Source organism: Blastomyces dermatitidis (genome assembly GCF_000003525.1).
Source record: "Blastomyces dermatitidis ER-3 genomic scaffold supercont1.5, whole genome shotgun sequence".
NCBI classification, from domain to species: domain Eukaryota; kingdom Fungi; phylum Ascomycota; class Eurotiomycetes; order Onygenales; family Ajellomycetaceae; genus Blastomyces; species Blastomyces dermatitidis.
In genome coordinates this window covers 1,642,210-1,669,369 of record NW_025544778.1, presented here as the reverse complement: position 1 = coordinate 1,669,369, position 27,160 = coordinate 1,642,210, and the positions used below count along the sequence as shown (strand labels likewise).

Below are 27,160 nucleotides of genomic sequence, written 5' to 3'. Positions count from 1 at the left end.
CCACTCGTTTTCAAGGTTCCTGAGCAAGGAAAGAAAAGGGAAAAGGGCCAAACCTCGCACGATTTCTTGCTCGAAAGGCATTCTCTTCCTCCCAAAACGCCGAATAATGGCGTGTTGACGGGACCAATTGAACTGGCCAGAAGATGGTAGAAGAAAACAGAGTCCATTGAGATATCAATTATCAAAAATGAAGAGCATGGAGATAAAACACAGAACAGAAGAATAAAAGTCGCCTTGACCAGTCTTTCAACACCACTTCAACATCAACTCAAATCACCCCGGCAGTCGCATTCCACATATCATACACCCCCCAAGCACACGCAGTCATACTCAGCACCCCAACCATCTTTTCCGGAACCCCCACTCCATCCTCAAAGCTCCAATGCACACACAACGGCAACCAAGCCAGGCTATTCACAATACTCTTTTTCCACCCCCTCACCTCCATTTCCCTTTCCCTCTCCGCTTCCCCGATCTTTTTCCCATCCTCACTGACGAACCCCTTCCTCCTATCCCACGCCAATACGTACTCCCTCCACACCCTGACAAACTCCAACAGCACATGCCCCAACCACGCCCGCGTACTCCAAACCCACCACCTCCCCAAGGACCCCCACCGCTCCACCGCTCGCCGACTCACCACCCCTTTCCCGGCCAGATGCGCCACGTTCTCCAGCACCTGATACGCCACGTTGACAGCTACCTGTGCGTAAGCGACTGTGCGGAGGAGCGGGTCGGCGGGGGGGTTTCTAAGGGTTGCAGACCCCCATGACCAGAGTGAGAGGAGGCCCAGGAGGCGGAGAGTTGTGCGGGTTTCGGACATTAGGGCGGAGAGGGCGAGGAGGGGTGGTGTTTGTTGTTGTTGTGGTGGTGGTGGTGGTGGCTTTGCGACGCCGGCGCCGGGGTTTGCTGGGAGTAAGATGGAGCGTAGCCGCGCGAAGGTGGAGCGGAGGGGCGGAGAGAGGAGGAAGTAGTGGATGATTTGCGAGTTATATTGGACCATGGCGAGGAGGCGTTCCTGGCCGTATGCGGTGGAGATGAACCTGTTACCCATTTGGTTTTCAGGGGTAGTAAGTTTGGGTGTGTTCCCTCTAGTACTGTATTTTTTTTCCCCTGGCTCTCTCCGCAGGAAAGGAACTACTATGTAAAAATTCAGCAATGTGGAAAAACGTACTGGTCCAATCGCCTGATCATCACATCCGACCTGGCAAGGGCACTCTTGGTACCTGCGCAATGGCATTTCGATTTCGGCAGCGGGCTGCTCCGGGCGCTACTGGGGTTATCGTTGGGCTGCGATTCTGCTTCCGGTGGAGGAGCAGGAGAAGCCTGTGCCGCTGCGGGAGGCGCCTTGGCGTCCTCGGGCTGTGTAGTAGTTGTTTCTGATAACTCCCCCATCTTCTCTCTCGAGGTCTTTCACTAGTAGATATGTAGTATGATGAGCAGGTGAAGCGTAGCCGCAGCGACTCGAACTTCTCCGGCGGACGAGGCTATCCCACACAAGGATTAAATTATCGGAGGACATAGTGATCACCCAGCCGTTCTGTGCCGAGGTGTAATATCACGTGATTTATCCATAATCCCTGCAAATATATAATATATTTTTATTACATGGCTCATTAAATGAGCTAGCTACTCTACTAACATTCAAATTTTGGCTGGAGGGTGGGATTTAATTAAGAGAGATGATTCGTACTAACTATATTATTACCACAACTTGCAAAGTCATACATGGTTAAAAAGCTGACGGAAAAAAACCACACATAAAGATTGCCGACGATCCACCCCGGAGTCACATTCCCGATGCCCCTGTTAACTCCATGTTGATATCAAGAGAAAAGGAAAAAAAAAAAAAAAAAAAAAAGGTTGTAATTCAAATATACCCCTGCGCCATCCCATGATGTAAACCTTGCTTAAACACGTGCAATAATCATATCCTCCTCCCTATCTGCCGGATCCGTCAGCCTGTCAATGATAGGAACAAACCCAAGCTCGCTCATATCTGCACCAGTGTTATCAGCAATCCCACCATTTACATGGTGTCGTACAGACGAGTCATACTTGGCTCTTCGAAGAAACTCAGGCCGCGCGGTTCTGGCCTGCTGGGGTTGTGGTCGTGTATTCTCCGAAACCCTACGGTGCTGTTTCTGGAGTTCCATTCCCGTACGTCGTCCCCAATCATCCCCACCAGTATCGGAGGGGCTATCTATAGAAGAGATACATAGCTCCTGCTGCCCATGGTGGTGGTGAGGGGGTTCGTGGCGGTGATGATTTTTCATCCTGCCTCCCGTCGCCCTTTTTGCATGATTCCTATGCAAACGCAACAGCTCTCTTAAACTTTTTTTCTGCCTGGGTGCTTTGTTGATGAAGTTACTATCAACAACATCTGGTGGTGTGATTTCATCTTTTTCCACATCTGCGCCGCGGGTATCATTATCACTGTTTTCAACCGCACCAGCGTCACACATAGCGTTGTTAGCATCTGCCGGACACCCGTCCCCTCCGACCTGCTCGTCTGAAATATCAAAGCTTGATGAGCCGTCTGGCGTTGGTACCTTGCGGGACTCCCTGGCCATACTGGCGGCATCTATTCTGATAGCAATAGCCGCAAGAATCTCCAACAGTCTATCGTTCGTCATGTAGTCATCCCTGCAGATCCGATCGAGACACTGCCAGCTCCGCTCCGTAGCTGTCGGCATGCAACCTGGGCAAACGCGCAGACGACACGCGGGGATCGTGATATGGCCAAGGGCACTGTGACAAGCTGGAAGCAAGATGCTAAAGGGTACTTTCACGTAGGAATTTGCTGTCGCGGACTCGGAGTGTTCTGGGTCTTCGGTAGATGAACATGATCGGGTTTCGGGGTTGATAGGATCGCGCATCACGCGATTATCCGTGTTGAGAGTCTCTAGGACGGCTGCTCGCTGGCTCCTGATCAATTCCACCTGTTCAGGCGTGTAGTGTCCGTTCTTGATAGCGTTCTCGATCCAGTCGTTCAACTGCACCACGTCTCCTGCCTTGAGGCTGGTGGAGATAGCAGTAGCACTCGGTTGGTGGTTTTCTTGGGGCGGGTATCCATCTCTTGCATCCAGTCTATCCTCATCCTCTGTACAGGCATATACCCAGCCCAGATCTGGTCCTCTCTTGCACATCTGGCATGTTGCAAAGCGGTCATAGCTGCTAAATTCACGTGTAAAGCTGGAGTGGGTGCAATGCGTTCGACGACTGTGCAGGGTTGTGGATGTTGTTGTTGTTGTCCTGCTGTGGGAGGAGGGTTTTGTTGCAGGACCTTGGGAACCCATATCTTCTTTTCTTCTTATTATTTGTTGTGTTACTACAACGAACAACTAACTGATCCCGAATCTGGTCGAGAGAGAGAATGTATCCAGCCCGGGCATTTGACAAATTCAAATGTTACCACAGACGAAGGGGTGATGGGAAGGTTATTTTGTTGAATGAACGTGTTGCCCAGAGACCATAGACTCTGTATCTATTTTGCGCCCAACCCGTTTTGGGGACTTCGCCGGAGTTTCCCCCCCCCCCTCTCTCTCTCTTTTTTTTTTGCGAGAGAATGTTCAGAAGTTGCAGGGTGGAAACGAGCGACGTAAACGAACGGAGAAAAGGAGTGTTTCTAGGGAACACTTGTACCCATGGACAACGCGTGCATGTACGGTGGCGGATGCATTCGCGTGGTGTTGCTGAAGCAGGAAAATATTATCTCAGGGCAGATGTTTTTCTCTCTCTCTGTTGTCGGGTGAGGCTCAACAACAGCAGGAAGGTCTCTTCTTCTTCTTCTTCTTCTTCTTCTTTTGTCTCCTGTTTTTGTCGCACACACGCGCAACCACAACCATGCCCTAGGAAACGAACAGCAGATAAGTCCTACGGAGTATCGATTTTGACTAGAGACGGAGAAAGGGTGCTTTTACATCCACAGCATCCCACGGAGAGCAAAAAGAAAAGAAAAGAACAGAAATAGCCAAATATGTACGGTACGTATCATACTCAAAGAGAGGGCGCTGTTTTATTGGCAAAGTGCCGAGATCTTTTGCATTGCATTTAACTAGCCCTAGGTTCATGCATGGTTAAGAATAGCAAATGCAATCGAAGCTCTGTTGAAAGCCTATCAAACTGTTTTCTTTGTTACCTGCTTCCGGGTATATACAGATCAACAGTAACCTGTTCAAAGCCATTGAGCGAAGCCTGAGGGGCAGATTCCTATTGAAATGGCACAAGTATGATTAATTATTGAGGCAGGTATGTATGGTGGTATACAATATTGAAGAAATATAGATGTCTCCATACTACAGTCGGTGCTAGAGAACAGGGATAGAATCTTGAGACAAACAAAATACTCTGATTTGAAACTGTGGTTGTAGTGGGAAGTATTAATTCTTTGATTTATTATACGGGTTTCAGCCAGGGATAGTCTGTGAGGAGGGTACTAGGTTTCCAGATGGCCCGGCTGAACAGCGATATTCTCCCGAAACTTAGCTTGCTCCATCAGCTCAATAGAATAGCAGGTGGAAGAGAGCTAGCTTGATTGCAGATTATGCCCAGGTGGAAGACTTCTATAAGAAGATATACAAGGTTACATACACCACAACGTCACCCCCATCTTGCCGGGACATTCCACTACTTGCTATGACTACACTATTCCCCTGCACCCTCACGACGTAAATGACTCTTTGTTGTATGCTAACTCCTCATTAAACCAAGGGTCATTTAGAACTTCTCTTGCAGATGCTCTTGCCGACGGCTCAAAATACAACAATCTTCCAATAATCTCTCCCAGCTTCGCTATATCCTCTCTTGTAAGGTCGGCACTCTTTGTGTCATCAAAGTATACTTCTTCCAACCAGTCCTGCAAGTTGGGCCCGGCGTCTTCTACGGCCATACCGTTTCGCATTTTCATCATATCCCAGATTCCCCGCCACCTTTCAGGTAGATCGTCACTTGCCATCTCTCGCATTTGGGCCACAAGAATCGTGGGCGTTGTCATGAAGGTATCGAAGGGCGGTTGGCCTGTGAAAAGTTCAAAGAGCTCCCATACCCCGCCCGGTTACTACCTGTCAGTTCACCTGTTGCGTATAATTTACATAGTCTTGGAGGAGTGCCTCTACCCACCATGCAGCCCATGCTCCACAAGTCAACCCGATAATCAATACAATCCTGAAATATAACTTCAGGTGCCCGAACGGATAAAGGGGTATGAAGTGTCTGAGGAACCGTAGTAGGTAAAAATGATTCTCCAAAGTCAACTATCTTGACTATAGGAGTTGAATTCCACAGACGCGTCAGATGTAGGCTAGGCCTGACGATATACTCGGGCACACCAGGTTCTAGTTCTTTCCCATCGCGCCTTTCCACACAGCCAACCTCTGGTTCTCCTAACATCTCTACGAACTTCTCTTCGGGTAAATTCGTCGTGTCAGGTATCGTGAAGGCCAGATTGCGGGTATGCAGATCTATGTCAGGTGAGAATTGTCCGTCATATTCTTCATTAGACGGACCTACCTCCATGTCCAATATTCTGTTGATGCAAACCATCCAACCCAATCAGACATTGCTTTGCAATAACCTTGGCAACCTTTCCAGGGAGCCTCCCGCTGGGGAAGTGCGCAGTGATTGTGTCTGGGATATTAGGCCCCAGAGGCTCATAAACCAAGCATTGATGGGACCCATTCGGGCCTTTTAGGCTAAAGTCATCCAGCATTCGCATCACATATTTCAGACATGGGTGCAGTGTTGACAACTGCTTCATAATTTGGAGCTCTCTTGTCTCTGCATCATGATCCCTCTCAGCCACAGAAATCTTGATGGCAACATAGGTTTCGTCTCTACAAATACGCTTCCTGCGTTAGCCGGTACTCTGCAACTCAATCAAATTGGGACAACCTTTGATCTCTAGCTGCCCAAACAGTCGAGAAGCCTCCCCATCCAAATTTATGCAGCACCTTATACCTTCCGGCTTTCAGACATTCTCCCAATATGACCGGGTGGTAACCGCCTGGTTGATAGCGACGAAGTGGCTCCGCGTCCACCGATGAAATGTAGTGAAGGGCTGGCTGATCTTTGCCTGGATGAGTACCAGTAATAGACATGGACTTGGAGATAATGCAAAAGTGTGAGATGTTCCTCAATGGCACTGTGCGCCTCGATATTATCCAAGTAGTTGTCATTAGATTCCACTGAAGTTGCCCATGCTGCTTGTTTTCGACAATAACTGTGAAGCTGCTGTATATTGTGCTAGGTGGTGTTGCGCACAGCCATAGACAGCGTACTGGACCTCATACCTGAACAATAACAGCCGATAATATGATCTAAATACGCGCCTATTGCTCTTTAGTAGTAGGTCATTGGTTCCGGCAAAGTAAATTAGTGCATGGAAAACAAAACTTTGGAATTCTCGAAAGCTTCCAAGGTTAAGAGTAGACATATCACGTGATTTAAGAACTTGGAGTGAGGCATAGCAAATGATTGGTCAACCTCAATGAAAGCGCCCTTGATTGCATTTATCATCTAGAAGTTCAGTCTGCCCAGGAGGTGGGGATGTGGTAGCAAATCGACAGTGGACAATAACATAAATCTGTATACTGGAAGACCACCTTATAGAATCCCGAGGTTCGTCGAAGTAACTACTCCGTAGAAGTTCCTAGAGTTGAAGGAGCCGGGGCTGACTAAGGACGTTGTTGATGCAACCTCGGCACGGGCAATCGCCAATCATAAACAAACAAGCCGGCGCCAGATCTTCCAGCCTCCTCTGCGTCGCTTTCCCCACGATTCCAGCTGCAAGCAAGCCTGCAAGTTGCCCGTCATTCTTTACAGTCTTCGCAGAGTTCTTCTCAATCTCACGTTGTGTTAATCCGTATTCTCCGGCTCCCTTTTGATCCAGTCTGCTTCTTCAAGTCGTTTGAGGTTGTCCATACCCTCAGTTCTAGGCCAATCTAGTATCTCTCCTCTCCTGAACGAAGACGTACTGTCACCGCAAATATGTCTGTCAAATTTGACAATGTGATCTCTCATGCGAAGGAGAAGGTGAAGGATAAAGTCAAGGATGACTTGCACAGAGTTGGAGACAGGTTGACAGGAGGGAAGTCGACGACTGGATACCTGGCGGTATGTCCCGAGTCTTCAACAGGTTGCATCCATTACAGCCTCAATACGTTGGTACTGACCCTGATGCGGCGCACATTTTCGCTGCTACCCACTTCTAGGCATACCTGAAGCAGCTTCAATCCAATCCGCTGCGCACCAAAATGCTTACCTCCGGTACTCTATTTGCGCTTCAAGAATTCCTGGCCTCGTGGATCGCGCATGACCGGAGCAAGCATGGCCACTATCTAAACTCCAGAATACCAAAAATGGCATTGTACGGCTCGCTCATCAGCGCCCCACTGGGCCATATCCTTATCAGCATCCTCCAAAGGCTGTTCGCCGGCCGCACCAGCTTGAAAGCTAAGATCCTGCAGATTCTCGTCAGCAACCTGATCGTACGTTAAAAAGAAACATTCTTTCTCCCGAGTCAAAACCATCCACCCCTTGACATCCGTCGCCTAACTCCCGTGCGTGATGTAAACAGATCTCTCCAATCCAAAACTCCGTCTACCTCGCCTCTATGGCGATCATCGCCGGTGCGCGAACATTCCACCAAGTAAAGGCCACCGTGAAGTCGGGTTTCATGCCCGTCATGAAGGTCAGCTGGGTTACCTCCCCGCTGTCCCTGGCGTTTGCCCAGAAATTCCTCCCAGAACATACCTGGGTCCCCTTCTTCAATGTCATCGGCTTCATCATTGGTACATATATCAATGCCCATACCAAGAAGAAGAGATTGGAGGCATTGAGACGTAAGGTACGTTGATAAAACATACTTTCCGTTTGAGTAGCGGCATTTGCTGTCCCAGTCCCTTCCCAACCTATTTTACACCTGCTAACTACTTACAACTTCTGTTTCCTGTTTTGTCTTACCTGTAGCATTACGGTTCTGGTAAAAGTGTATCAGGCCGGTCTGAGGATTACCCACCTCGCTCATGATTAATTAAATCAAGAATTGAACTTCAGCTGCTGCCGCTACCGCAGCGGAAAGAGAACAAAATAGATCTCTCCATCTATATCTCTATTTAGGTCCTCGTGGAACATTTCCCATTTATAACTTTTTGTTCCGTTTTCATTTCCACCACTCTCGATGCTGAAGTCTATGAACCGTAGTCCCGCAGGGATTGTGGAGGATGTTTCTATTTTTTCTTTTGTTCTTTCTTTTTTATGCCTTTTCCTCTACCATTTATGTTTAGTTTGAACGATTAGGTCGACCCCAGATACTGGTACTCGTGAGCATGTTTTATCTTATATTGTTTTCTCTCAGAGAGGAAAGAGCATGGAGAGTCCCCCCCCCCAAAACCACCCATCCCCCCAAAGTTAATGAAATGATATATACCAAATGATTTATTCTTTAAATTTCAGCCAGTATAATGTTTCCCTATACGCGTGCACATATGCTTTTTTTTCCTGCGAAGAATATCTTGTCCGATCTACTCATTTATTTATTCCCTTCTTGTCACGGGCGTTATCTTTTTGTTTTCATCTCGAGGTTTTACACGCCCTGTCTCCGCTTGGGAAGACTGTAACCTATCCATCGCCCTTGTGTTGGTTAGGATTCTATTTTCGTTTGCAATGGATTTCCCGCAATTATTTTCTATGGTACTTCCACCAGCCTTTTGGGATGCTTCGAGAGATAGTTTTGACAATGGCAATATCGAGAGCTCCGCTCTGCCCTCTTTGCTTTTTCTTCCACAGATTAGTGTTACCTCCCTATTGTTTTCCTCTTTCGGGCTCTTTTTTTTTTTTTTTTTTTTTTTTTTTTTTTTTTTTTTTTGGCCCTGTTCTTGCCCAGTCCGCCGCTTTTGTTCTCTCCTGCACTGTTTGTTTCTGTATCCTTACCAGCGGGTAGCATCGAATTTAAAGGGGGCGAAGGATAGAAGGAAGAAAATAAAATCCATATCATTTATCTAAAATAGTTTAATGAAACGACGAGACCCTCTCTACTCAAGCATCGATGCCTGATTAGTGTACAAAACATCCACGACATTCCCGAGTTTCTCCAATGTCTCCAGCGCAGCATCATACCCCTGATCCCTCTCCGCCTCGTCAAAGACAATCAAACAGCCCGCCCCTTGGTCCAGCACGCCGATAATCACCTTATCCAGGATCATCTGCGACAGCTTCCTCTCCACCTGCTGCGTATCCAGCCCAACCATCTTTGCAATATGATCAATTTCAACCCGGCTAAAGGGCTCGATGACTTTGATCAGATTCTGCTCCAACATCGCATCATACAAGCGGCGGAGGTGGTTGCGGATAAACACGTCGCTGCCGAGTTCATATCGGTAGTCATTTAGCGCCTTCTCATACTCTTCCAGCGAGCGGTTGGAGTGTGCGCGCGCGACGGCCTTCATGGCTTCAAGGTTTGTCCCAGCGTATCGGAGCGCCTGCTTGGAGGCGAGTAGCGAATTGACGTCGTGGACGGCGTTGAGCATGATTTTGCATAGCAGCATGTATTGGAGGGCTGAGGTGGCTTTGCTGGCTTCGTCTTGCGAATGGTAGCCTTCCAGCGCCTCGATGAAGTAGGAGAAGGCGGTGGTGAAGTCTTTGTCTTCCGCGTGGAGCATACCGCTTTGCATGTCTAGACCTGCCTGTAGGAGTGGCGGTGTGTAGACAGACGCTGCTGATGTCCTGGCTGAGGTCAATGCCGCGCGGGCCTTTGGCTGGTTGCCTAGAGCGTGGTAGACGCGGGACTCTAACAGCTGCACTTCCACGAGCACGAGTTTATCGTCGAGACGTTTGAGTTCGCGGAGGAGGGAATTGATTAAGGTGAGGGCATCGTAGTAGGATTGCTTTTGCATATATATTGTCACAAGCCGTGTCTCTAGGTTCTGACGGAGGAATGACCGCCGTTCTGATACTGCCCACTCTATACATGACTTGATGACAAGGATCTGAATGTCAAGGGTGTTGGGAATAGCAGCGAAGAAATCGAGGAGTTGCCGGACTAGAAAATATACGTCAACGGAATAATTCACGCATAATATAGCTTCCTCTTCCCCCCATACCTCTGTAAGCTACGTACCTAGTTTCGCTGACTTCGCTTTGGCAAAGGATGAGAACGCTGATCGGCTCGTTTTAAGCAGCTCTGCAAGTTCTGTTGGTTTGTTCTGGTCGCAATACAGTTCCCCCAACCCCACGAGCGCAGCTTCATAATCGCGCAAAGAAGCTTCGGTGGATCCCACGCCCTTCGACAGGATATTCTGGTAGAGCGATTCTGCTCTGGTCGGATCTGTCTTGACGAGGCTCTTGGCTTCTATCAAAAGGCCTGCGTCATCAGGACCGGCAGCCATATTGGATGAAAATATGCCGTGGATTGTAGAGAGACGAAGGTTTAATAGGGGGGTATATTGCCGCTAAGCAGAGAGAGGGCTGAAGCTGCAAAGGGTCTAGGGATGTTACTGGGTACTGCGGAGTTTCCAGGTTGCGATGTTGATGCGAGGTGAAGCTCAGGGTCGATAGCTGGTGTACGCATCGGGCGTTATATGGCGCTGCTTTAGGACGGGCAAGTTCGGATTATGTCAGCCCCGCAGTGTCGTCGGCCCGACGTTGTACCGGAGAGCTCTAAAAAGATTTCAGGAATCAGTTTTATTTGATGGCGGATCAACGCAAGCAAATACCTGGCCCGTAGCACATTATGGTAAGCAAAAAGAAAAGAAAAGGAATGGATATTGTTTATTCATATATAATATATACTAATTCTGTGTCAGAAAATAAAAGCACTTTCTAGATCCGCTGCGGCGTTGCAGGAGCCAGGCTCAAATACCTCTAAGCTCCCTCGAAATCTCGATCCCGCACAGCATCCCTTCGAGAGAGCTCGGGAGTATACAAGGGCCCTCAATGCCACAAAGCTTGAACGCATGTTCGCCGCGCCCTTTGTGGCACAATTAGGCAATGGACATGTGGATGGTGTATATTGCTTAGCGAAAGACCCAGTGTCGCTTGAACGTTTCGCCAGCGGAAGTGGTGATGGAGTTGTCAAGGTCTGGGATCTGGCGACGCGGGATGAGATATGGCATGCTCCGGCACACGAGAACATCGTCAAGGGCATGTGTTGGACGTCAGATAGTAAACTACTCTCATGCGCAGCCGACAAAACAATCAAACTATTCGATCCCTACGGTTCTGCATCTGAGACCCCTCCGCTCGCAACGTATTTTGGGCAATCTGCATTCACCGGTGTTTCTCACCACGAAACCCACCCCTCATTTGCCGCATCCTCGTCCGTAATTTCCATATACGATTTATCCCGTCCATCCTCCACACCCTCTCAAACCCTCCACTGGCCCACGAGCACTGACACAATCACCGCCCTCGCCTTTAACCGGACGGAAACGTCCATTCTCGGCTCCACGGCCACTGACCGATCGATCATACTGTATGATCTCCGCACCTCATCTCCAGTTACGAAAATGATTCTCAAGCTTGCGTCAAATGCGATATCCTGGAACCCGATGGAAGCTTTTAACTTTGCCGTTGCCAATGAGGACCATAACATATATATATTCGATATGAGGAAGATGGACCGCGCGTTGAACGTGCTGAAAGACCATGTTGCAGCTGTCATGGATGTTGAGTTTAGTCCGACGGGAGAAGGCTTAGTTAGTGCCTCATATGACCGCACTGTGCGATTGTGGGATCGGAGCAAGGGCCACTCGAGGGATATTTATCACACCAAACGAATGCAAAGGTGAGCTATTCATCAACCACATGAAGCTTATCTTATCAACACTGACGTATCATAATAGGGTATTCTCCGCAAAATTCACACCAGATAACAAATACATTCTTTCTGGCTCAGACGACGGCAACGTTCGTCTCTGGCGCGCCGAGGCATCTTCGCGAAGCGGCATTAAGAGTGCGCGGGAGAGACAAAAACTCGCGTATGATGAGGCACTTAAGCAGCGGTATGCGCATATGCCAGAGATTCGCCGCATTAAGCGTCACCGCCACCTACCCAAGGCTATTAAAAAGGCCGGGGAGATCAAGGCCGAGGAGATTGCTGCTATTAAGAGAAGAGAAGAAAATCTACGCAAGCATACTAAGAAGAAAGGCACAATGCCGAGGCGTAGTGAAAGAGAAAAGATGATTTTGGCTAGGGAGCAGTAAACCGTACGGGGTTCTCGCACTGGCGCAAGGGACTTGGGCGTTTGGTGTTTGGTTCGTTAGTTTCTTTCTTTCTTGTTTATTTTTTTTCCTCGGCGCGCCAATAACCAGGTTACGTTCAACGAAATGACTCTGTGGACACGAAGATTAATTATTTGAATGAGCGATGGCCACTAGCACGATGTGGTAGGGCAGGATTACGGATAGAAAGAACTGAAACGAGTCGATTGTTCTCCATCTATGGAAACGATTGAAAGTCTATCAGCTGAAATTAAAACCTGCTCACCAGGAGCGGACTGACATTATTATCGTTACTTTATCCCGCGAACACTACATATGCATGTACGCATGATATATATATATATATATATATAGAAGCTCCTTTCCTCGGGGGGGCATGCCAGCACACACCCATGCAGAACCTATTTCACATCCCTATCGCCACTTTCTATCCTTCCACCTCCCTCCCCTCCTCCTCCTTCGCCAACGGAATTGACATGGACGAAGTGACAGCCTTCCTGCCAACTGCCCTATCAATCCCACTCATATACCTCGCCAGCCGTTGAATGGCTACAGGTAATATCGCATACCAACTAACCAGCGTCGCATAAGCCGGTAGCCTAATAACCCCACCGTTCCCACTATCAACTGCCGCGACAATGTCCCGTGCAACCTGCACAGGTTCCAAGACAGGCGCAAAGAAATTATTCGGAGTCTGCACGTCGTCAAAGAGTGGCGTGGCCATCTGGCCCGTCTCGACTAGAAGCATTTTTACCCGCTCATTGTCGCCTGAGGTGCGCAGCTCGGCCTCAACGGTTTTGTGCACGGCGCCAATGGCTGCCTTCGTGGCTGAGTAGTCTGAGAGGCCGGCCGGGGTAAGGTAGCTGCACACGGAACTTAGAGTGACGATTGTACCGCCGGTGGGAGAAGTCAGCATTCCCGGGAGGAATTGCTGAAGGGTATTGAAGCAGGAGAAAAGGTTTGCGTGGATGGTTCTTGAGATGTCGGCGGGGGAGAGGGATGTTATCGACATGCCGTTGATGGGGGCAGCAATGCAGTTTATGAGAATCGTCGGGGTTCCAAGCTAGTAGTTTTCAATTTAAAATTAGCATTAATCCCAGTATATTTAAAACAAATGGATACATCGCAATCCCTTCAGTAGCACACAATTGAACAAGAGCCCCAAAACACCCCCGTTGAACGTCAACGTAGCAGACATGGGAGAACATACCTCTTTTTCAATCACTTGCCGAACCCTCTTCACCTCCGCCAAATTACCCACATCACACTTGAAATACCTAACGCTATGCACCTCCTCCCACTCTTCCATTCCTCGCTCTTCGCCCTCCCCTTTCCCTTCCCCTTGACCCTCCGCTCCAAGATCCCGCACATCCAACACCGCCACATCCACCCCCCGCATCCCATATATCTCCGCAACCAACAGGCCTAACCCACTCGCACCTCCCGCCACAACCACAACCTCATCCTCCAACGACACCTCCCTCGGCAACCCATAAGCAACTCGCTTGTTCACGATATTCAACAACAGCGCGAATGAAAGGAGCGCGGCATAGGCTGTTGTGACGATGAAGGAAGTGTGGGAGTATGGGGTCGCTTGGGCGCGGAGGCAGAGGGGGATGAGCCAGGCTATGAAAGGGTGGAAGATCGTTCTGTGCAGGACGCGGAGGATGAGGTCGAGATTTAGGGCATCGATCCAGCGAGGGTTTGGGCGGGAAGTGGTCGTTGAGCGAAGGGGTGTGGAGGAAGGCGACGGCGAGGAGGATTTGGAGCGGCGCCGGTTCATGGTTTTGATAGGTGACGCAGTTTGAGTCAATGTGAATTGAGGTTCTGATTAAGGTCGCGAATGGGATTTTGTTAATCCTTGAATTGGCGATGGAGGAGTAGGTCGCATAGGGGACTTCAGGGTTTGAGATGAGTGAAGCAAATAATTAATTGAGCGCTCTGGACAGGGGTGCCGTTTAGAGATCCTTTCGAATTATTTGTTTACACGAAAGAAAAAGACACGGATTGTAAGTATAGGTAGACTTTTCCCGGGCGTTACGAAGATGGAATGAATGATTATTCTGACGCTCGCCGGGTTTCAGAGTGACGTGACATCACTAGCAGCAGCACTATTCCCCGATTCCCACGTACAGCACCATTCGGACATTTTTAATTTATCTAGCATATCTGTAATCCATGGAGTTACACCACGGTATTTTTATAATATGTTGAGGGTCGTCGGACGAAAACTACGTGCGTTTGGAATTATTCGCCTCAGTGTAAGGGTTTTATATACTGACTGGCCGTGGATTTCGTAGCAACAGAACATTATAGTATACCAAAGAGACTCAAAGCAAGTAAAGCTAAAACTGAAAGGCAGCTAACAGTGGAATCTTTCTGAGCCCGAGTGGGATTCATGCAATGGAGCCCTGCTCGCGATGGATGGAAGGCCACTGAATATACCAAGCTAGATCATAATATCTCGGGAGAGCGAAAACCAGACCCTCTCCCTTATATTGGCAATATATCACTGTATTTGCCTGCAATTGGAATTGTGGTTCTTCCTGTTACGGCGACGCCACTGCAGAGTCAACATCACAGCTCAATATCTACATGAGAAGAATAAAAGTGAAGGCGGAGGGGTAGCGAGAGGCGGTGGCGGAAATCGAATGGGAGGAGAATTTGTTGGAACTCTCGTATCTCCAACAGGCTTGCAGAGTCTCCATCTGAGTAAAAGATCCCAATATTCTTGTTTCAAAGTGTCGAAATCTATAAAAGGACTGAGAGCCATGTGCGAATACTTCCCATCAAAGTGGACTTGGATGATGCGGACATTGCGACCCCAGTAACTGAAGATAGTTATCTATTCCTGATGGTTAGTTCCGAGTCTCTTATGAGGGATTTGAGGGCGCATGATGATGAATGGTTCGGAAAAGAGTAAACAGACCGGAAATATCTCTTCATGCTCAAAGATGCTTAGACGTACCCTCCACTGCATCACGTTGACAGCACTAATAATTTCGCCGCGAATTACGGTATTGTCTCTGTTTTCATCCGGATTGCAATCATGAGCAACAGAAATCATCGCACGGGGATAATATTTCTTTTCAGGATCCGTGACAAGAAGACCTCGCATCCTCCAGAAGTGTGGCTCCACTCCCATAACGCCCGTCGGCGTGTAAATACGACCAAAGTGACTACAGCGTTCTGATAGGAACATATAAAATGGGTAAATGGTAAATCACAAGGTCGTACTGGAACCTAACGAAAAACCCGTGGCTGTCAGCCACAAAATCTCCACTCTCAGGCGTTCTCTTATCAGGTGCAATTTCCTCTGTAAGATGACACGACCAAATCGTTCTCCAAGGCACTTCCGGCATCCTATGGGCCCCATATACTATAATCCCAAGGCTCCAGCTTATATTCAGGTTGGACGAGGTTTTGGTAGGACTCGAGTGGTTATGGAGTAAAAAATTGTTGCTGGCCAGCCACCGCGTTTTCCTGAGCGAGGAGATCTAGACGCGTGATTTTCACCCGAAAATTCTTCAGATCCTCGGGATCTAAGATGACACTTTTGAATTCAGTCATTAGAATGAGAACTCGATTTCTGAGACGGAAGGCATTACGCCTCTTGCGAGTCATCGACTCAGAATTGTCGTCTATACTCATGTTGCGTTGAATGGAAAAACATATCGAATAGGACTTGAGCGGTTGAAAATCAAAATAAGACTCTAAGACAAGAACTAAGAGAATGCTGAATTTATAATCATCGGTGCCAGGAGTTTTTGCTTTGGCACCCTGAAGCCCAATCGAGCCTGAAACTGAAACCAGTCTCTGAGATGTTCTGTCTTGCTGCGATGGTACGTGCGCTGAGTACAATGAGTAGACATCAGCGAAACAAGCTTTGTCAGCTCCGGCTGGTGGAGCCTCGGCCCGGGCCAAGCTGCGCCGGGGCCCACTTCCAAGCGCGAATTACGCTGTAGACGCCGGGTGTTGGCGGCCTAACCGGAAGTGGATTGGCGTTCAACGTCAAAGTCAACATCATTCATCTATTTTTCTCTGATCACTCTCAGCAAACCTCCATGTTATCTAACTACACTAAAAGCTGAAACACACACAAATCCCTGGGCACCTCGGAATTTCCTTTGAGTGGTTATATAATTGTTGCTTTTTTGGCTTGAGAAGCAGTACTACTCTTGCATATGAACTCCATTCATTTTCAGTTAATGCAGAACTACTGGTACTTGATGCCTAACTAGTGCTGCAGAGGAAACATCCTCAGTTATTGAAAGGAGATTTCTTTTGTTGTCAGCAGGGATTCACCATATGTTGGATGATCTCTTTGGAATCTGCTCTAAAAAGGCCTAGTCAGTTTCGGCTAACTAGACAGTTGGCTGCTCTTCAGTTCAAGAAGTTATCTTTCAGCTTTGCTTGTTAGGGCTTGAGTATTCTGATACCTAATGAAAGGATCGTAACAGGAGCCTTTATTAGCTGTTATGTACGACTCTTGCCACTGCAATCTGTGGCTTTACATTGGTCGGGTTAAATATGAATCTCCTCTTTCTTTCAAGCAGAGCGGATGCTGGAGGATATCTAGATGTGTCTGGTGTGCGGATAACAAAGGACGTCTCCTTGTCGGCATTCTTGCTCACTGCACGTTTCTCATGCACGCCATGACCTTTGAAGACAAATTCCATCGGGGTATATCCCTGGTCGTTTCAGTTGCACGTGTTGTTGAATTAATAACATAAAACTTATCACCTCAGAGTTTCAAGTCTTCTAATAACACGACATAGCGGTGGTTTACAGGGCCAGGTTGGGATCAGTCATCACCAGGCTCAGGGGGTTGACCGAATACTTTTTGGACTTGTCTCCTTCGGCTACTGTGATTACTTTGGCATAGGTTATATACTACAGGTGATTCCGGTTCCCCCTTTTCAGAAGAGGCAGCAAAAATATCCTTGATTGGATGACATATTCTATATATTTTCTTACACTGCAAACAACATGCCTATTCGTCTTGACTCTTTCTGAGTGCATTTCCGGATTGCTCTACACCAACCCCGCCTCGCCTCGAAAATGGAATTAATTCCAGATAACTTCAGTTCGTGGGTAGCCGAAGCGAGAAAGAACAACGCCCTCCATTTGAAGGACAGTGGCTGGAAGTCTGCTTCAAAATTTGACCGGCCGAGTTATCTCTCACTCAGAACTGTCTGGAAAACCAAATACCAGTCAAATTTTAGTCCCAAAAATTGGGGCATCACCCAGACTACTCGTGCGCGCAAACTACTTGAGAATATATCTGGTTGGCCACTCTACTTAGATCATGTTGGTAAAAAGACAAACGCGCAATTCCCTATTCCGCAACTGATGTCATTTTCTCTCGTCTTTTATTATCACGATTGGATTATCCATCATCCATGGGAGGGCAAATGCATCCATCTCGGAAGCCCTCTCCACTCCGGTCTCATCACGGACAAGATCCCACTCGGCTCAAAAGACAGATAAACGTGACATCCCTTCAACTCTTTTACAGAAGGACACCAGACGTGAAGGTGATTGCTCTGTCTCTGTCTTAGAGCAAGAACTACGTAGACTTGACATTCAGCGAGAACAGGAGACAACGCCCGAGCCTCCCATCGATCGCATGTCACCCACCTCACCGATCTCATCTGAATTAGCCAATGGCCTTTATCCTCCAGTGATAGATGAACAGATTGTCAACACCGCTTTGATAATATTTTTGAATGCCATCTCAATTGAATGCTATGGTATGGAAGCTGAATGGCCTTTGCACCGGAAATCATTCAAATTTGGCCAACACTTCGAGGCCGAAACAGATGGCCATCTTTCCATTTTTGATAAAAAGGGATCACTGTCAAGGGCGATAGTGGAGGTGAAACCAACCCCAAATTATATATCAAGAGACTGCAGAGATGGCGGCATGGATTTTTGAGGAGCCAGACAAAGAAAACAAAGACATCTACGGTATGTATATTCCCGCTGACATTCGCTAATGTTTACTGAACGAAAATCCTATTTAGTCGCGTCCTAGTGTCTCAGGACCATATGGAAATTTACCTTACAATCGCAGAGTATGACAATGGCTATGTGAAATATCTTCGCGGGGAGAATGATGAGAAGGATGAGATATCCCTGATGAAGATGAATCAGTTCGGGCCATGGCTATTGAAGTGTCAAGACCATGTGAAGCAATTTGCAGAGATCTTTTTTTTTTTTTTTTTTTTTTTTTTTTTTTTTTTCCCTTACCTTCTATTCTATATCATCATCACACCCCCATGCTATGTATGCTTCGTCAAAAGCTTGAAACATTTGACCAAAACAACACAGTTCTTGCTAGTCTCTAAATAATTCAGCTGCATGCGCTAGCAAAGCACTCCTGAGATGTTAATATTAAATCAAGAATCACTATACTCTCTTGCTTGCTTCACTTTTCTCTATTTACTAACTTTTCATCTATCATATATTCTTCAATTCTATCCTATCCCCCATCCCATCCCATGGGATGATCAGTTAGGGCTATTTCCAAAGTTCCAAGTCACAGCACGGAGAAAGAAAGAGTTCGGAGCCCTTGCAACATAACTTTGTACTGTAAAACGAATGCCAGCCAGCATTAAAGGAGACAGGAGACTTCGTAAGAGAGGTCAATGTTATTTTTATTTTTTTATTTTTTCAATTGAAAAGGGATGTGGACCATTAATAAATAAGCAAGAAAAAAATATGACACAGAGAGAAGAAGAAAATCAGAATTTCATTACTTACATATGTAGATGATCACTTCACGCGCCTAAAAGCTCTCACTGATGAAACCTCTTGCTCTGCTCTGCTGTTCAACAATGCCTTACTATATTAGATATATATGTACAGTACATATATATATAGAAACCAGCAATAGTACACGTAAAATTTGTTAGATCATATAAATAAATATACTACGTTTGATGGGAGCAGATTACATACATTACTGATAGGTAGCTAATACGGGAGAAAGAGAGAAGGAAAAAGAAGACTTCAAATCTCAGAGCTACAGTGCACCTCTTCACATTAAATTCATTTATTCTTGAAAGAGAGATAGAAAGGAAAGGAGAAGAATTCAATAGAGATGCCATAACTATTCTTGAAGGTTTGTCGCGGACGGGAGAGGGGTTATGGGGGAGGTAATGAAAATAGAAATCGCACTGCCTCAAAATATCCCCATGTGTTCATTGACTTAACCAAATGCCAAATCATCACCAACCGAAACCCAAGCCCAGAGCAATGGAGTAAAAAAAATTAATTAATAAGACAAAAACAGAAAGGAAAATTGAAAAATGAGAAATGGTAAGAGATATTCGGCCAATCTCAGATCCTACCCGTTGCACCACTCCCTCCCCCCATCGTCATCTTCCCAAAATCCTTTGGCACCTCCCACCCATGCATCCGGCACGCGCGTATATACGCATCCATAGCCTCTCCAACGCCATAATCCCTCACAGTCCCCTTACTCACAGTCTGCCCGCCCGCCAGACGCGCTGGGTGCGGTTCCGTGCTCGAAATTGCCATGCGCACCTGCAACAGCACGCTCTCGATGCTCGACACAGCTGACCAGCCTGAATTAGTGAGCAGTTCCATGCACAACGCGCCGCCGGCAGTGACGTGGCCGCCGCCTCCGGCGAAGAAGCTGAGGAAGCGTGGGCGGATAACGCGCACGAAGGGTGGGGAGATGGGATAGTCGCTTGGGAAGCGGAGCTCGAGCACGACGGATTTGAGACCTGCGTTTTGGAGGTCCGTGGCTAGTGGGAGGGATGGGTCGAAGGAGTGTAGTTCGACGATCCATTGGTAGACTGTGCTAGTTATGCTGGGGTCGACGTACCAGCCGAGTTCGTGGAGAGGTTGGGTTTCTTGGGTTTTTAGGGTGGTGTTAAGATCGCGTAGAAGGGCTTTGGTCGCCCAGAGCGTGGAGGTTTTCGGTTCCTCAAGGAGAGGGAGTTCGGCTGCGATGAGGGTGCCGGGGACGAAGTCGGTTTTCGGGGCGGAGGAGTTGGTGGTTGCCATTATAGTTGGTGTGTCGTGGACTGACGCTTTACCCTTGTTGTTACTCTGCTCCTGGCTGGTATCCTGTTCGTTTTTAAGCAGGATCAGGTTATCTTCATCATCTGTGTCTTCACTAATATAGCCATCTGTTGTGGATCGGCGCGCCTTGGGACCTAATGCCTTTGTGGAAGAACCTGGGAGGGACTTTTCGATGTTTGATATGCCGGCAGACACGCGCCGAAAAAAGGAAGATCTGTCACCGAAGATCTGAAGTCTTCTTTTCGCGGGTGATTCTTGCATATTAGCAGAGCCCTTGGCTGCTGATGAAGCAGAATTGCTGTTCAGAGTATTTGCTTGCTCAGACTCGGTGATTTTTCCACCAATACGGCGCCCTTGGCTGACCGCCGTAACTGGGATTCTAATCGGATTTCCACTTGGGCCTTTGGCCGTATATTCAGGGTCCTGTAAATGGCAGGCAGAAGAGGAACCCTGTTCCACGCGATCTTTATTACACAAATCGAGAGATTGGCAGCTAACAAACAAATAGCGTGGCTGTATCCAGTCCAGCTGCGCTACGACGAGATGAGGTGACTTGCTCACGAATTCGTTGGGGGCATTCACGACTTCGTTCAGGGATATTGCGGATTGAATTTTCAATTGGCTCTGGGGCCATGCTATGGGGGTGCCTCTCGTATAAGAAGACGAGGTTGTGAAGTCAGGGCTCATGTACACGCCATTTCCAAACGCACGACCGTGAACCGTTTCGCGGAAATGCAAACCTTCGCGTAAGATGCCGTGCCAACTAGAAAGGCGACTTCCATGCCAGGCAAAAATAGTAGGGTACTTGAGGTTGAGTCTTTCAGTTACGGCAGCAACTGCTTGCACGAATCGTTGCTCTTTGTCAGGGGCACCCTGCGCGAATCTGAACTGCATGTAGTTCTCCATGCCAGAGACGCGGTCACTGTCGTTGTAAGCTGAATCTGCTGTTTGGCCATCTTGAATGATACATGAACGATTTGAAGCGACAATCCAACGTAGCACATCCAGTGCTGATTTAGAGATCCTGACACGCCAATCAGTAAGCATAGGTTCTGCCTTCTCAGAGTTATTCAATAGGAACTTCCTCATCTCGTCCACGCTGGGCAGGGTATCGAGGAGCATTGCAATAGTACTCTGTTTGTCAACAGCACTAATGTCATCGAAGTTATGGTTATAGATGTAAATAGTCACATCCGAGTATTCGGCTTGGATGTTGGGCTGGTTGTTGTTAGAGCCTGGAACTGGTGTTGGTGTTACCTGTCGCGAGACGGGGCTGGACAAGTGAACCGTTGGGAAAAAGGAAATATCCTGCACCCGACAGTGGAACTGTCTGTTGGGTTCACAGTCGGAGATCACAATCCAATCCCCGGTACGAACAGGGCAGTTCCCGCAGTCGCTGGGAAAAAGAAGTTCTAACTTTGAATAGTCGAACTTGGTAACAGCATGCGCATTTGCACTTGATGAGCTAATCGCAGAGCCTCGCTGGTAGCCCACGTGTGGTATAATTGGTGAAAAGCTTACAACAGGGGGAACCAAAAGTCCGAGTCCAGTAGGGAAGTCATCCAGTCGACTTTGCTTGGCACTGGCATAGGTGAAACTAACAAGTAGATCCACGACATAAGGCTGCGATATGACTTCCCATTCCAAACTAGGCCCGAATCCAAGAGCCATGTACTGATACAAGCAAAGGCTTTTAGAGCATACATATGGTTTCAGCGCCTCAAATGCATCTTCCGTCTTGCAGTGACAAACAAGACAAAACTCCGTGCATCGGACAAAATGACGGAGTACAAATTGCATTGCAATGAGTGGGAAAGATGCACCATCGCCATATTTCTCTATCAGATGGTCAGAGGTTACTAAGTCCGGCAGGGTGGTTGATGAAGAAGCAAGGGTTTCTTCTTTGGTATATTTATCATCTGATGGGTGTGCATGGTTGAGAGACTTTCCTTGAACATCGTTGAGAAAGACTTCTGCTCCAGACCAAGGAAAACCGAAAGTGTGTCTGTACTGTAGAATCTTAACAAAACGTTCATTCAAAAGAGCATTTAGTGGCTTGCTGATGAACGACCGAATCATCTTTCGAGAATTTGGTTGGCCCGCCAGGGAAGCGCTATCTGCTTCATCGTATGTAGCTCCCGCCTTGGAATCGTAACGGTTGAATGCGGTTAAGGCACTTTGGAGTGTAGGTTTGTACGAATCGCACAAGTCAGCCTGGAACTCCAAATGAACTTTCCCAAACGCGGAATCCTCTTGCATAATTTCTTCGAGAGAGCGATATCTGTCTATGTAGCGGATAAGGCAAACAAGGTATTGGTTTCCATTCACATGCCAAGCCTGCATTGCTTCCTCAGATATTGCAAGTTTTGAGAGCCGGCACGAGATGGAGATAATTGGATTCCCGGGATTTCCCAAGTATCCCACTCTGAAGCCGGCCATCTTGGCCTCGCGGAGGTCCACCGCCAGCTTGGCAAGGATGATATCGTCAGAGTTCCCGGTCAGCATGCCAGTATCCGGGTTTTCAACATGCTGCACTGAAACTATAGGAGAGTGTGGAGACCAGCCATATTCACCATCGGAGTCCTCAGGTGCATCGAGCATATCAAGATCACTGCCCGAATCAGGAGACAATGCTTTCTCCAGGGTGCTGGTAATTTGCATAAGCATGTCAGAGATGCTGAGGCCGCTCAGATAAGATTGCACCTCCTCCAATGCTTCAGTCACTGCCTGGGGAACATCTTCAGTTGTAGTATACACAAAGTAGTCATGCTCCTTTGGGTATGAAGATAAGTCTGCGCGTTTCAGTTAGCAATGTCTTCTTTCTCTACGACGGGGGGGGGATTATATATACCGGAAACTAGGAGCTGAATCTCCACTGGTTTTTCAGATGAAGAATCCGGGGAAAATGTGCAAGAAATAACGCCGTCGTCATCCCCGGCCTTCACATCCACCATGCGGGAATTTTTCCCTAGGCTTGAAGCCTCTTGTAAATCGCGTATGAAGTCCCTCCTCGGCATGTTTGGGGCAAAGAGGGAAAAGGCGCTCTTAATCTCCTCTTACCGCTGCGCAAAGCGAGCGAGTTGTGCAGAAGCTCTGGGGAAGAAATTGAAGTGGGCAGGGACAATCAATCCAACTAAATATGTGAAATGGGACAAAGAGCGATGAGAGCGATGAGAAGAGTCGAGATGAATCTGAAGGGGAAAAAGAAACCCAAACCCAACGCCTCAGGATATTGTGCAAAGGAACCAAAAGAAGGCCTTCATTAGAATTCTAGGAGTGCAGTCCCGAATTTTCTATGAGGGAATATCTGAAGATTGAAGTGTGTGAAGATAGAGATATTTTGTATTTTGGCCGGGAGACCGAAGGGTATAGTTGCAACGTAGTAGAAGAAAGCTCATAAGGGATAAAGAAGGTACAAGTGAATGAATGAGTTGCACCTGGGTCCCGTTCATTGCAGGCGGAGTATTTATTCCGGTGCAAAAGGCCGCTACAAGAACAGCGGCCGATCGGGCAAGGCAGTCAACGGAGGGGCAAGATAGCTAGCTCAGGCAAGTAAAGGCGCATGTATGTATGTATGTATGTATGGATGTATGGATGGATGGATGGATGGTTGTATGTATAGAATTGCGGGAAGAGAGAGTCAAGAGCCCGGAGAGGAGTGTTTTAGCAGCGCATTCTTCTGCGCCCCAATAATTTGGTAGTAAGAAGCGGAAAACGCCTTGTCCCCATAGACAGTGTTATGGATGTATGGATGTATTTCACTGCCACTGAGCCATGTTTACACATGGGAGACAGTGAGAGGGAGGGAGAGGGCGAGGATGGGCACCAGGAGGGAGGATGAAATGTGTCTTGTTGTGAGGAGAGGGTGTTGCGGTGCAACTGAGCCCTTGTGGATGCGTCAGAGACGCTCGGCAGAGAGACAGGTATTTATTTAGCAGCCCCAGTACGGAGTAGTTTAACTAGTTAGGGTAAGGAGGACTCTCCTCAGTCAGTAAGAAATCAATTGGCTGAGGTGGGTTGACACACAGCCAGAAGAAACTGTCAGGGTCATCTATTTAATATGGGTGGTTGTATTTCCTCTGGATATGAGCTTGAAGATGAGAGAACATGATGCCCCAAAGGAGAGCTTTCAGCCTCAGTCTCAGCGGTTGGGAAGAGAGAGAACTAAATAAGTTATTGAGTTATAATACGAGTTATTTATAACTATTTAAATAACTAATATTTAACAACACAATCCAGGTCACAAGTTATTTATTTATTTATCCTGTGGGCACAACAAGATATTTCTGCTCTGTTTTAATAAATAGCCAGCTAAATAAATAAATATTTATTCAACCATCGCAAAACGCCTTTATTCTCCTTGTCTGCGCAGTTAAATACCAGATTTCCCGCCGTGAAGCTTGCTAACCACCGCACAAAGCTAAAATCAAGCTCTTGTTGGATTCCTGATCCAACAGCAAGCAGCTTATACCTGATCTGCTGCTGGCAACTAACCCAGGTATTTATCTAAGATAACACGCTGTTTGAACGCTCATACTTTCATGGTGTCTGGCATTAGGGATAGTTATCTTTCGGAGGAAAAGAGGCGCTTTAACAAGACCGCAGATGCCTCTGCTTGCACTTCATTTCCAATCTCAATAATATCTGTTGACCATCACGGCCCCCGGGCGCTTCTCCATCTAGCATCCATCTTGACAGAGGGCAAGGGTGATATAAAAATAGCTTGCTGTTGTGTTGTCGCTGTGGGATACATTCTAAACCCACTGAGTAGACAAGAGGGGGAAAATAAACAAAGGAATTCTATCTGCAAGTATTATATAGTTATAAATATATAAAAAAATAAAAATAAAATAAAAATAAAATAAAAAATAAAAAAATAAAAAAAATGAACATGACATTAGATTTATTGCAGTTCTGCGCGTAAATAAATAAATATTTACTTAAATATTTACTAAATATTTAACTCAGTTAGTTAGTTGTAAGGACCGCGATTAAATATTTATTTCTCTCCGCCCGCCACCTCTTCCCAATGTTAATGCAAAATGCCATCTGAGGCTTTAGACAGCATAGCAACTCTCGACCGCCGATTTCTCTCACGATCCCGTATCTCAATTAATGTCGTGATGCATACGTCTAACTTAATACTATACGCTTCTCTATTTATACCTAGGTAGATATTGCTCTACAAAGGAGCCGTTGAATTATTTACGACATCGCCTCTCCGCCGGAACCACCACCACAATTACCACCGCGCTTCGATCGTCATCAAATACAAAAGGAACGCACGAAAGCAAGGCCAGATAAAGGCCAACCATATTATTTATCCAGTCTACCCATACTCCACACTCCAGTTCTACAAGCCATGGACCGCGCCACCACCTCCTCCCCTTCCACAACCCCAGTAACCAGCAGCCTACATGAGCCCCCGGAAAGCCACAAAAGGATACATCAACCCTCATCCTCCCATCTCGACTCTACCCTCTCCCATTTCGCTGATCCCACCTTTGACCCTGTCGACTACCTTAACAACATCCTCCCGTCCTTCTCCCTTTCCCTCTCTTCACCCCAAACAACAACGACGGCAACCGCAACAATCCCCACAACAAAAGACAGAGCAGCAAGTGCTACCGCGGCCTCTACGCCCGTCTCCCTCGCGGCGCTCTCAACGCAAACCCAATCCCTTATCTCACAGCTCAGTGCGCAAAATGCGCGCCTGTCGAATACCCTGACGCAGCTGACAGATGAGATACTACGTGGTGGGGGCCGGTTGGCGTATGAGGTCGAGGTTTTGAGGGGGGAGGCGGTGGGCTTGTCGGATGCGTTGAGGGAAGAGCTGGCGGGGGATATAGAGCTGTTTGTGCCGGGAGGGAAGGTACCGGATATATCTATGTCTACAAGAGCGGAGGAAGAAGCGGTGACAAAGACACAAGCGGAAGCTAGTGAGCCAGCGGACAATCCCGCGCAAACACAACAACCGCAAACACAAGTACAACCAGATGACGAGCAACAGCAGCAATCACAACCAAAAGAACCAGGGCAAGAAGCACAATCGGAAACACAACCCGCCTCAAACGAGCCCCTCTACCTCACCCACCTCCGCACCCTAACCAACGTCCGCGCCCGCCTCGAGCAGGTAATCCACACTTTCGGCGAAGCCATGGAATGGCCCCTCGCCCCCTCCGAAACCTCTCTCGCATCCTCTTTCATCTCCGTCTCGGCACCCGAACCCGGCACGGAGAGCCAGCACAGCCGCGAGGAGAAGGGGAAGGAAGTCGCGAAGAAGTTGCGGGCGGAGATCATAGAGTTGCTGGATAAGGACACTGGTACCACTGACGCAGATGGTGTGGAAGCGGCTAATCGGCGGGTTGAGGCGCTGCGGGAGCTGGTGGGCGTGTGGAAGGGGACGGCGGAGGAGAAGGCGCGGATGAGGTTTGTGGATGGATTGGCGAAGTTGGTTGAGGAGCGGAGGAAGGTTGTGCAGAGTGAGACGGAGAGTAAGGGTGGAGGAGGGTCTAAGAGTGGGCTGCGCGGGGATAGTAATGCTGGACGGGATGGGAGGGGAGGAGGGGGTCAGGAAGGTAAAGGTAGTGCTGGTACAACTACGACTGCTCCTGCTTCTGGTGGCGGTGGTGGTGGGTTGTTGCGGAATCTGCAGCGATTGCGGGATGAGATATATCTTGATTGATTTTGGGGGGGGGGGAGGGGGTGGCTGAGACCACCATTGTAAATATTTACTGTATAGGCTGGACTTTGACGTCTTTCACTTTTATATACTCTATAGACATAATATGCTTTGCATGGCTCCTTTCTTTTTACTTGTTATCTAGAGTAATTTTTATATTTGTCAAACATAGATCTATCTGCATTGGCTCGCTAAAAATAAATA

At 47.7% G+C, this 27,160-nt stretch overlaps 12 protein-coding genes across 14 annotated transcripts; 4 read left to right on the top strand and 8 right to left on the bottom strand.

Annotated features, from left to right (window-relative positions):
* Positions 1-55: 55 nt before the first annotated feature.
* On the bottom strand, positions 56-1,861 carry BDCG_05010 (peroxin 11C). Its single transcript, XM_045420664.1, has 2 exons — positions 1,175-1,861; positions 56-1,043 (listed from the first exon to the last, which is right to left on the bottom strand). The coding sequence occupies exons 1-2, from the start codon at positions 1,393-1,395 to the stop codon at positions 269-271; spliced, it is 996 nt and encodes a 331-aa protein (XP_045276725.1). The 5' UTR covers positions 1,396-1,861; the 3' UTR covers positions 56-268.
* A 49-nt stretch (positions 1,862-1,910) lies between these two features.
* BDCG_05009 (uncharacterized protein) lies at positions 1,911-3,299 on the bottom strand (the record flags this gene model as incomplete). The annotated part of the gene is made up of 1 exon (XM_045420663.1): positions 1,911-3,299. One exon carries the CDS (start codon positions 3,297-3,299, stop codon positions 1,911-1,913), a length of 1,389 nt encoding a protein of 462 aa, XP_045276724.1.
* Positions 3,300-4,324: 1,025 nt separating this feature from the next.
* Positions 4,325-6,646, bottom strand: BDCG_05008. 2 transcript variants are annotated; one of them, XM_045420662.1, is made up of 4 exons: positions 5,893-6,646; positions 5,512-5,834; positions 5,122-5,462; positions 4,325-5,019 (listed from the first exon to the last, which is right to left on the bottom strand). In XM_045420662.1, exons 1-4 carry the CDS (start codon positions 6,174-6,176, stop codon positions 4,993-4,995), a joined length of 975 nt encoding a protein of 324 aa, XP_045281091.1. In that variant the 5' UTR covers positions 6,177-6,646; the 3' UTR covers positions 4,325-4,992. The 2 variants fall into 2 exon arrangements, with proteins under 2 accessions (XP_045281091.1, XP_045281090.1); XM_045420661.1 differs by having other exon boundaries at positions 4,370-5,462.
* BDCG_05007 (uncharacterized protein) lies at positions 6,615-8,834 on the top strand. Its single transcript, XM_045420660.1, has 4 exons — positions 6,615-7,113; positions 7,212-7,487; positions 7,577-7,846; positions 7,969-8,834. Exons 1-4 carry the CDS (start codon positions 6,988-6,990, stop codon positions 8,026-8,028), a joined length of 732 nt encoding a protein of 243 aa, XP_045276723.1. The 5' UTR covers positions 6,615-6,987; the 3' UTR covers positions 8,029-8,834.
* On the bottom strand, positions 8,314-10,738 carry BDCG_05006 (26S proteasome regulatory subunit N6). Its single transcript, XM_045420659.1, has 3 exons — positions 10,713-10,738; positions 10,118-10,656; positions 8,314-10,039 (listed from the first exon to the last, which is right to left on the bottom strand). Exons 2-3 carry the CDS (start codon positions 10,383-10,385, stop codon positions 9,033-9,035), a joined length of 1,275 nt encoding a protein of 424 aa, XP_045276722.1. The 5' UTR covers positions 10,386-10,656; positions 10,713-10,738; the 3' UTR covers positions 8,314-9,032.
* On the top strand, positions 10,699-14,819 carry BDCG_05005. Of its 2 annotated transcripts, XM_045420658.1 has the most exons (5): positions 10,699-10,732; positions 10,803-11,782; positions 11,841-14,228; positions 14,304-14,454; positions 14,520-14,819. In XM_045420658.1, exons 1-3 carry the CDS (start codon positions 10,730-10,732, stop codon positions 12,199-12,201), a joined length of 1,344 nt encoding a protein of 447 aa, XP_045281089.1. In that variant the 5' UTR covers positions 10,699-10,729; the 3' UTR covers positions 12,202-14,228; positions 14,304-14,454; positions 14,520-14,819. The 2 variants fall into 2 exon arrangements, with proteins under 2 accessions (XP_045281089.1, XP_045281088.1); XM_045420657.1 differs by having other exon boundaries at positions 11,841-14,454; positions 14,526-14,819.
* Positions 12,403-14,258, bottom strand: BDCG_05004 (short-chain dehydrogenase/reductase). Its single transcript, XM_045420656.1, has 2 exons — positions 13,430-14,258; positions 12,403-13,282 (listed from the first exon to the last, which is right to left on the bottom strand). The coding sequence occupies exons 1-2, from the start codon at positions 14,000-14,002 to the stop codon at positions 12,647-12,649; spliced, it is 1,209 nt and encodes a 402-aa protein (XP_045276721.1). The 5' UTR covers positions 14,003-14,258; the 3' UTR covers positions 12,403-12,646.
* Positions 14,820-15,064: 245 nt separating the features above from the next.
* BDCG_17051 (uncharacterized protein) lies at positions 15,065-15,581 on the bottom strand (the record flags this gene model as incomplete). Its single annotated transcript, XM_045426217.1, has 2 exons — positions 15,065-15,398; positions 15,475-15,581. The coding sequence occupies 2 exons, from the start codon at positions 15,579-15,581 to the stop codon at positions 15,065-15,067; spliced, it is 441 nt and encodes a 146-aa protein (XP_045281087.1).
* A 79-nt stretch (positions 15,582-15,660) lies between these two features.
* BDCG_17050 (uncharacterized protein) lies at positions 15,661-15,870 on the bottom strand (the record flags this gene model as incomplete). The annotated part of the gene is made up of 1 exon (XM_045426216.1): positions 15,661-15,870. One exon carries the CDS (start codon positions 15,868-15,870, stop codon positions 15,661-15,663), a length of 210 nt encoding a protein of 69 aa, XP_045281086.1.
* Positions 15,871-16,289: 419 nt separating this feature from the next.
* Positions 16,290-18,423, top strand: BDCG_05002 (uncharacterized protein). Its single transcript, XM_045420655.1, has 2 exons — positions 16,290-17,533; positions 17,706-18,423. The coding sequence occupies exons 1-2, from the start codon at positions 17,281-17,283 to the stop codon at positions 18,155-18,157; spliced, it is 705 nt and encodes a 234-aa protein (XP_045276720.1). The 5' UTR covers positions 16,290-17,280; the 3' UTR covers positions 18,158-18,423.
* Positions 18,424-19,110: 687 nt separating this feature from the next.
* BDCG_05001 (ubiquitin conjugating enzyme) lies at positions 19,111-24,460 on the bottom strand. The gene is made up of 2 exons (XM_045420654.1): positions 23,126-24,460; positions 19,111-23,066 (listed from the first exon to the last, which is right to left on the bottom strand). Exons 1-2 carry the CDS (start codon positions 23,289-23,291, stop codon positions 19,564-19,566), a joined length of 3,669 nt encoding a protein of 1,222 aa, XP_045276719.1. The 5' UTR covers positions 23,292-24,460; the 3' UTR covers positions 19,111-19,563.
* An 807-nt stretch (positions 24,461-25,267) lies between these two features.
* Positions 25,268-27,126, top strand: BDCG_05000 (uncharacterized protein). The gene has a single exon (XM_045420653.1). It carries the CDS (start codon positions 25,637-25,639, stop codon positions 26,957-26,959), a length of 1,323 nt encoding a protein of 440 aa, XP_045276718.1. The 5' UTR covers positions 25,268-25,636; the 3' UTR covers positions 26,960-27,126.
* The last annotated feature ends 34 nt before the right edge of the window (positions 27,127-27,160 follow it).

Coding starts and splice junctions, on each gene's coding strand:
- BDCG_05010 (XM_045420664.1), bottom strand. CDS start 1,395: ATGGGGGAGTTATCAGAAACAACTACTACACAGCCCGAGGACGCCAAG. Junction 1,044..1,174: donor ATGATCAGGCGATTGGACCA/GTACGTTTTTCC, acceptor AATGGGTAACAG/GTTCATCTCCACCGCATACG.
- BDCG_05008 (XM_045420661.1), bottom strand. CDS start 6,176: ATGACAACTACTTGGATAATATCGAGGCGCACAGTGCCATTGAGGAAC. Junction 5,835..5,892: donor TGGGCAGCTAGAGATCAAAG/GTTGTCCCAATT, acceptor GCGTATTTGTAG/AGACGAAACCTATGTTGCCA. Junction 5,463..5,511: donor ACAGAATATTGGACATGGAG/GTAGGTCCGTCT, acceptor CACCTGACATAG/ATCTGCATACCCGCAATCTG.
- BDCG_05007 (XM_045420660.1), top strand. CDS start 6,988: ATGTCTGTCAAATTTGACAATGTGATCTCTCATGCGAAGGAGAAGGTG. Junction 7,114..7,211: donor CGACGACTGGATACCTGGCG/GTATGTCCCGAG, acceptor ACCCACTTCTAG/GCATACCTGAAGCAGCTTCA. Junction 7,847..7,968: donor TGGAGGCATTGAGACGTAAG/GTACGTTGATAA, acceptor TCTTACCTGTAG/CATTACGGTTCTGGTAAAAG.
- BDCG_05006 (XM_045420659.1), bottom strand. CDS start 10,385: ATGGCTGCCGGTCCTGATGACGCAGGCCTTTTGATAGAAGCCAAGAGC. Junction 10,040..10,117: donor AGCGAAGTCAGCGAAACTAG/GTACGTAGCTTA, acceptor TATATTTTCTAG/TCCGGCAACTCCTCGATTTC.
- BDCG_05005 (XM_045420658.1), top strand. Junction 11,783..11,840: donor CACACCAAACGAATGCAAAG/GTGAGCTATTCA, acceptor GTATCATAATAG/GGTATTCTCCGCAAAATTCA.
- BDCG_05004 (XM_045420656.1), bottom strand. CDS start 14,002: ATGAACCGGCGCCGCTCCAAATCCTCCTCGCCGTCGCCTTCCTCCACA. Junction 13,283..13,429: donor GGCAAGTGATTGAAAAAGAG/GTATGTTCTCCC, acceptor GAAAACTACTAG/CTTGGAACCCCGACGATTCT.
- BDCG_05002 (XM_045420655.1), top strand. CDS start 17,281: ATGGAATTAATTCCAGATAACTTCAGTTCGTGGGTAGCCGAAGCGAGA. Junction 17,534..17,705: donor ACTCTACTTAGATCATGTTG/GTAAAAAGACAA, acceptor CTCAAAAGACAG/ATAAACGTGACATCCCTTCA.
- BDCG_05001 (XM_045420654.1), bottom strand. CDS start 23,291: ATGCCGAGGAGGGACTTCATACGCGATTTACAAGAGGCTTCAAGCCTA. Junction 23,067..23,125: donor GATTCAGCTCCTAGTTTCCG/GTATATATAATC, acceptor TGAAACGCGCAG/ACTTATCTTCATACCCAAAG.
- BDCG_05000 (XM_045420653.1), top strand. CDS start 25,637: ATGGACCGCGCCACCACCTCCTCCCCTTCCACAACCCCAGTAACCAGC.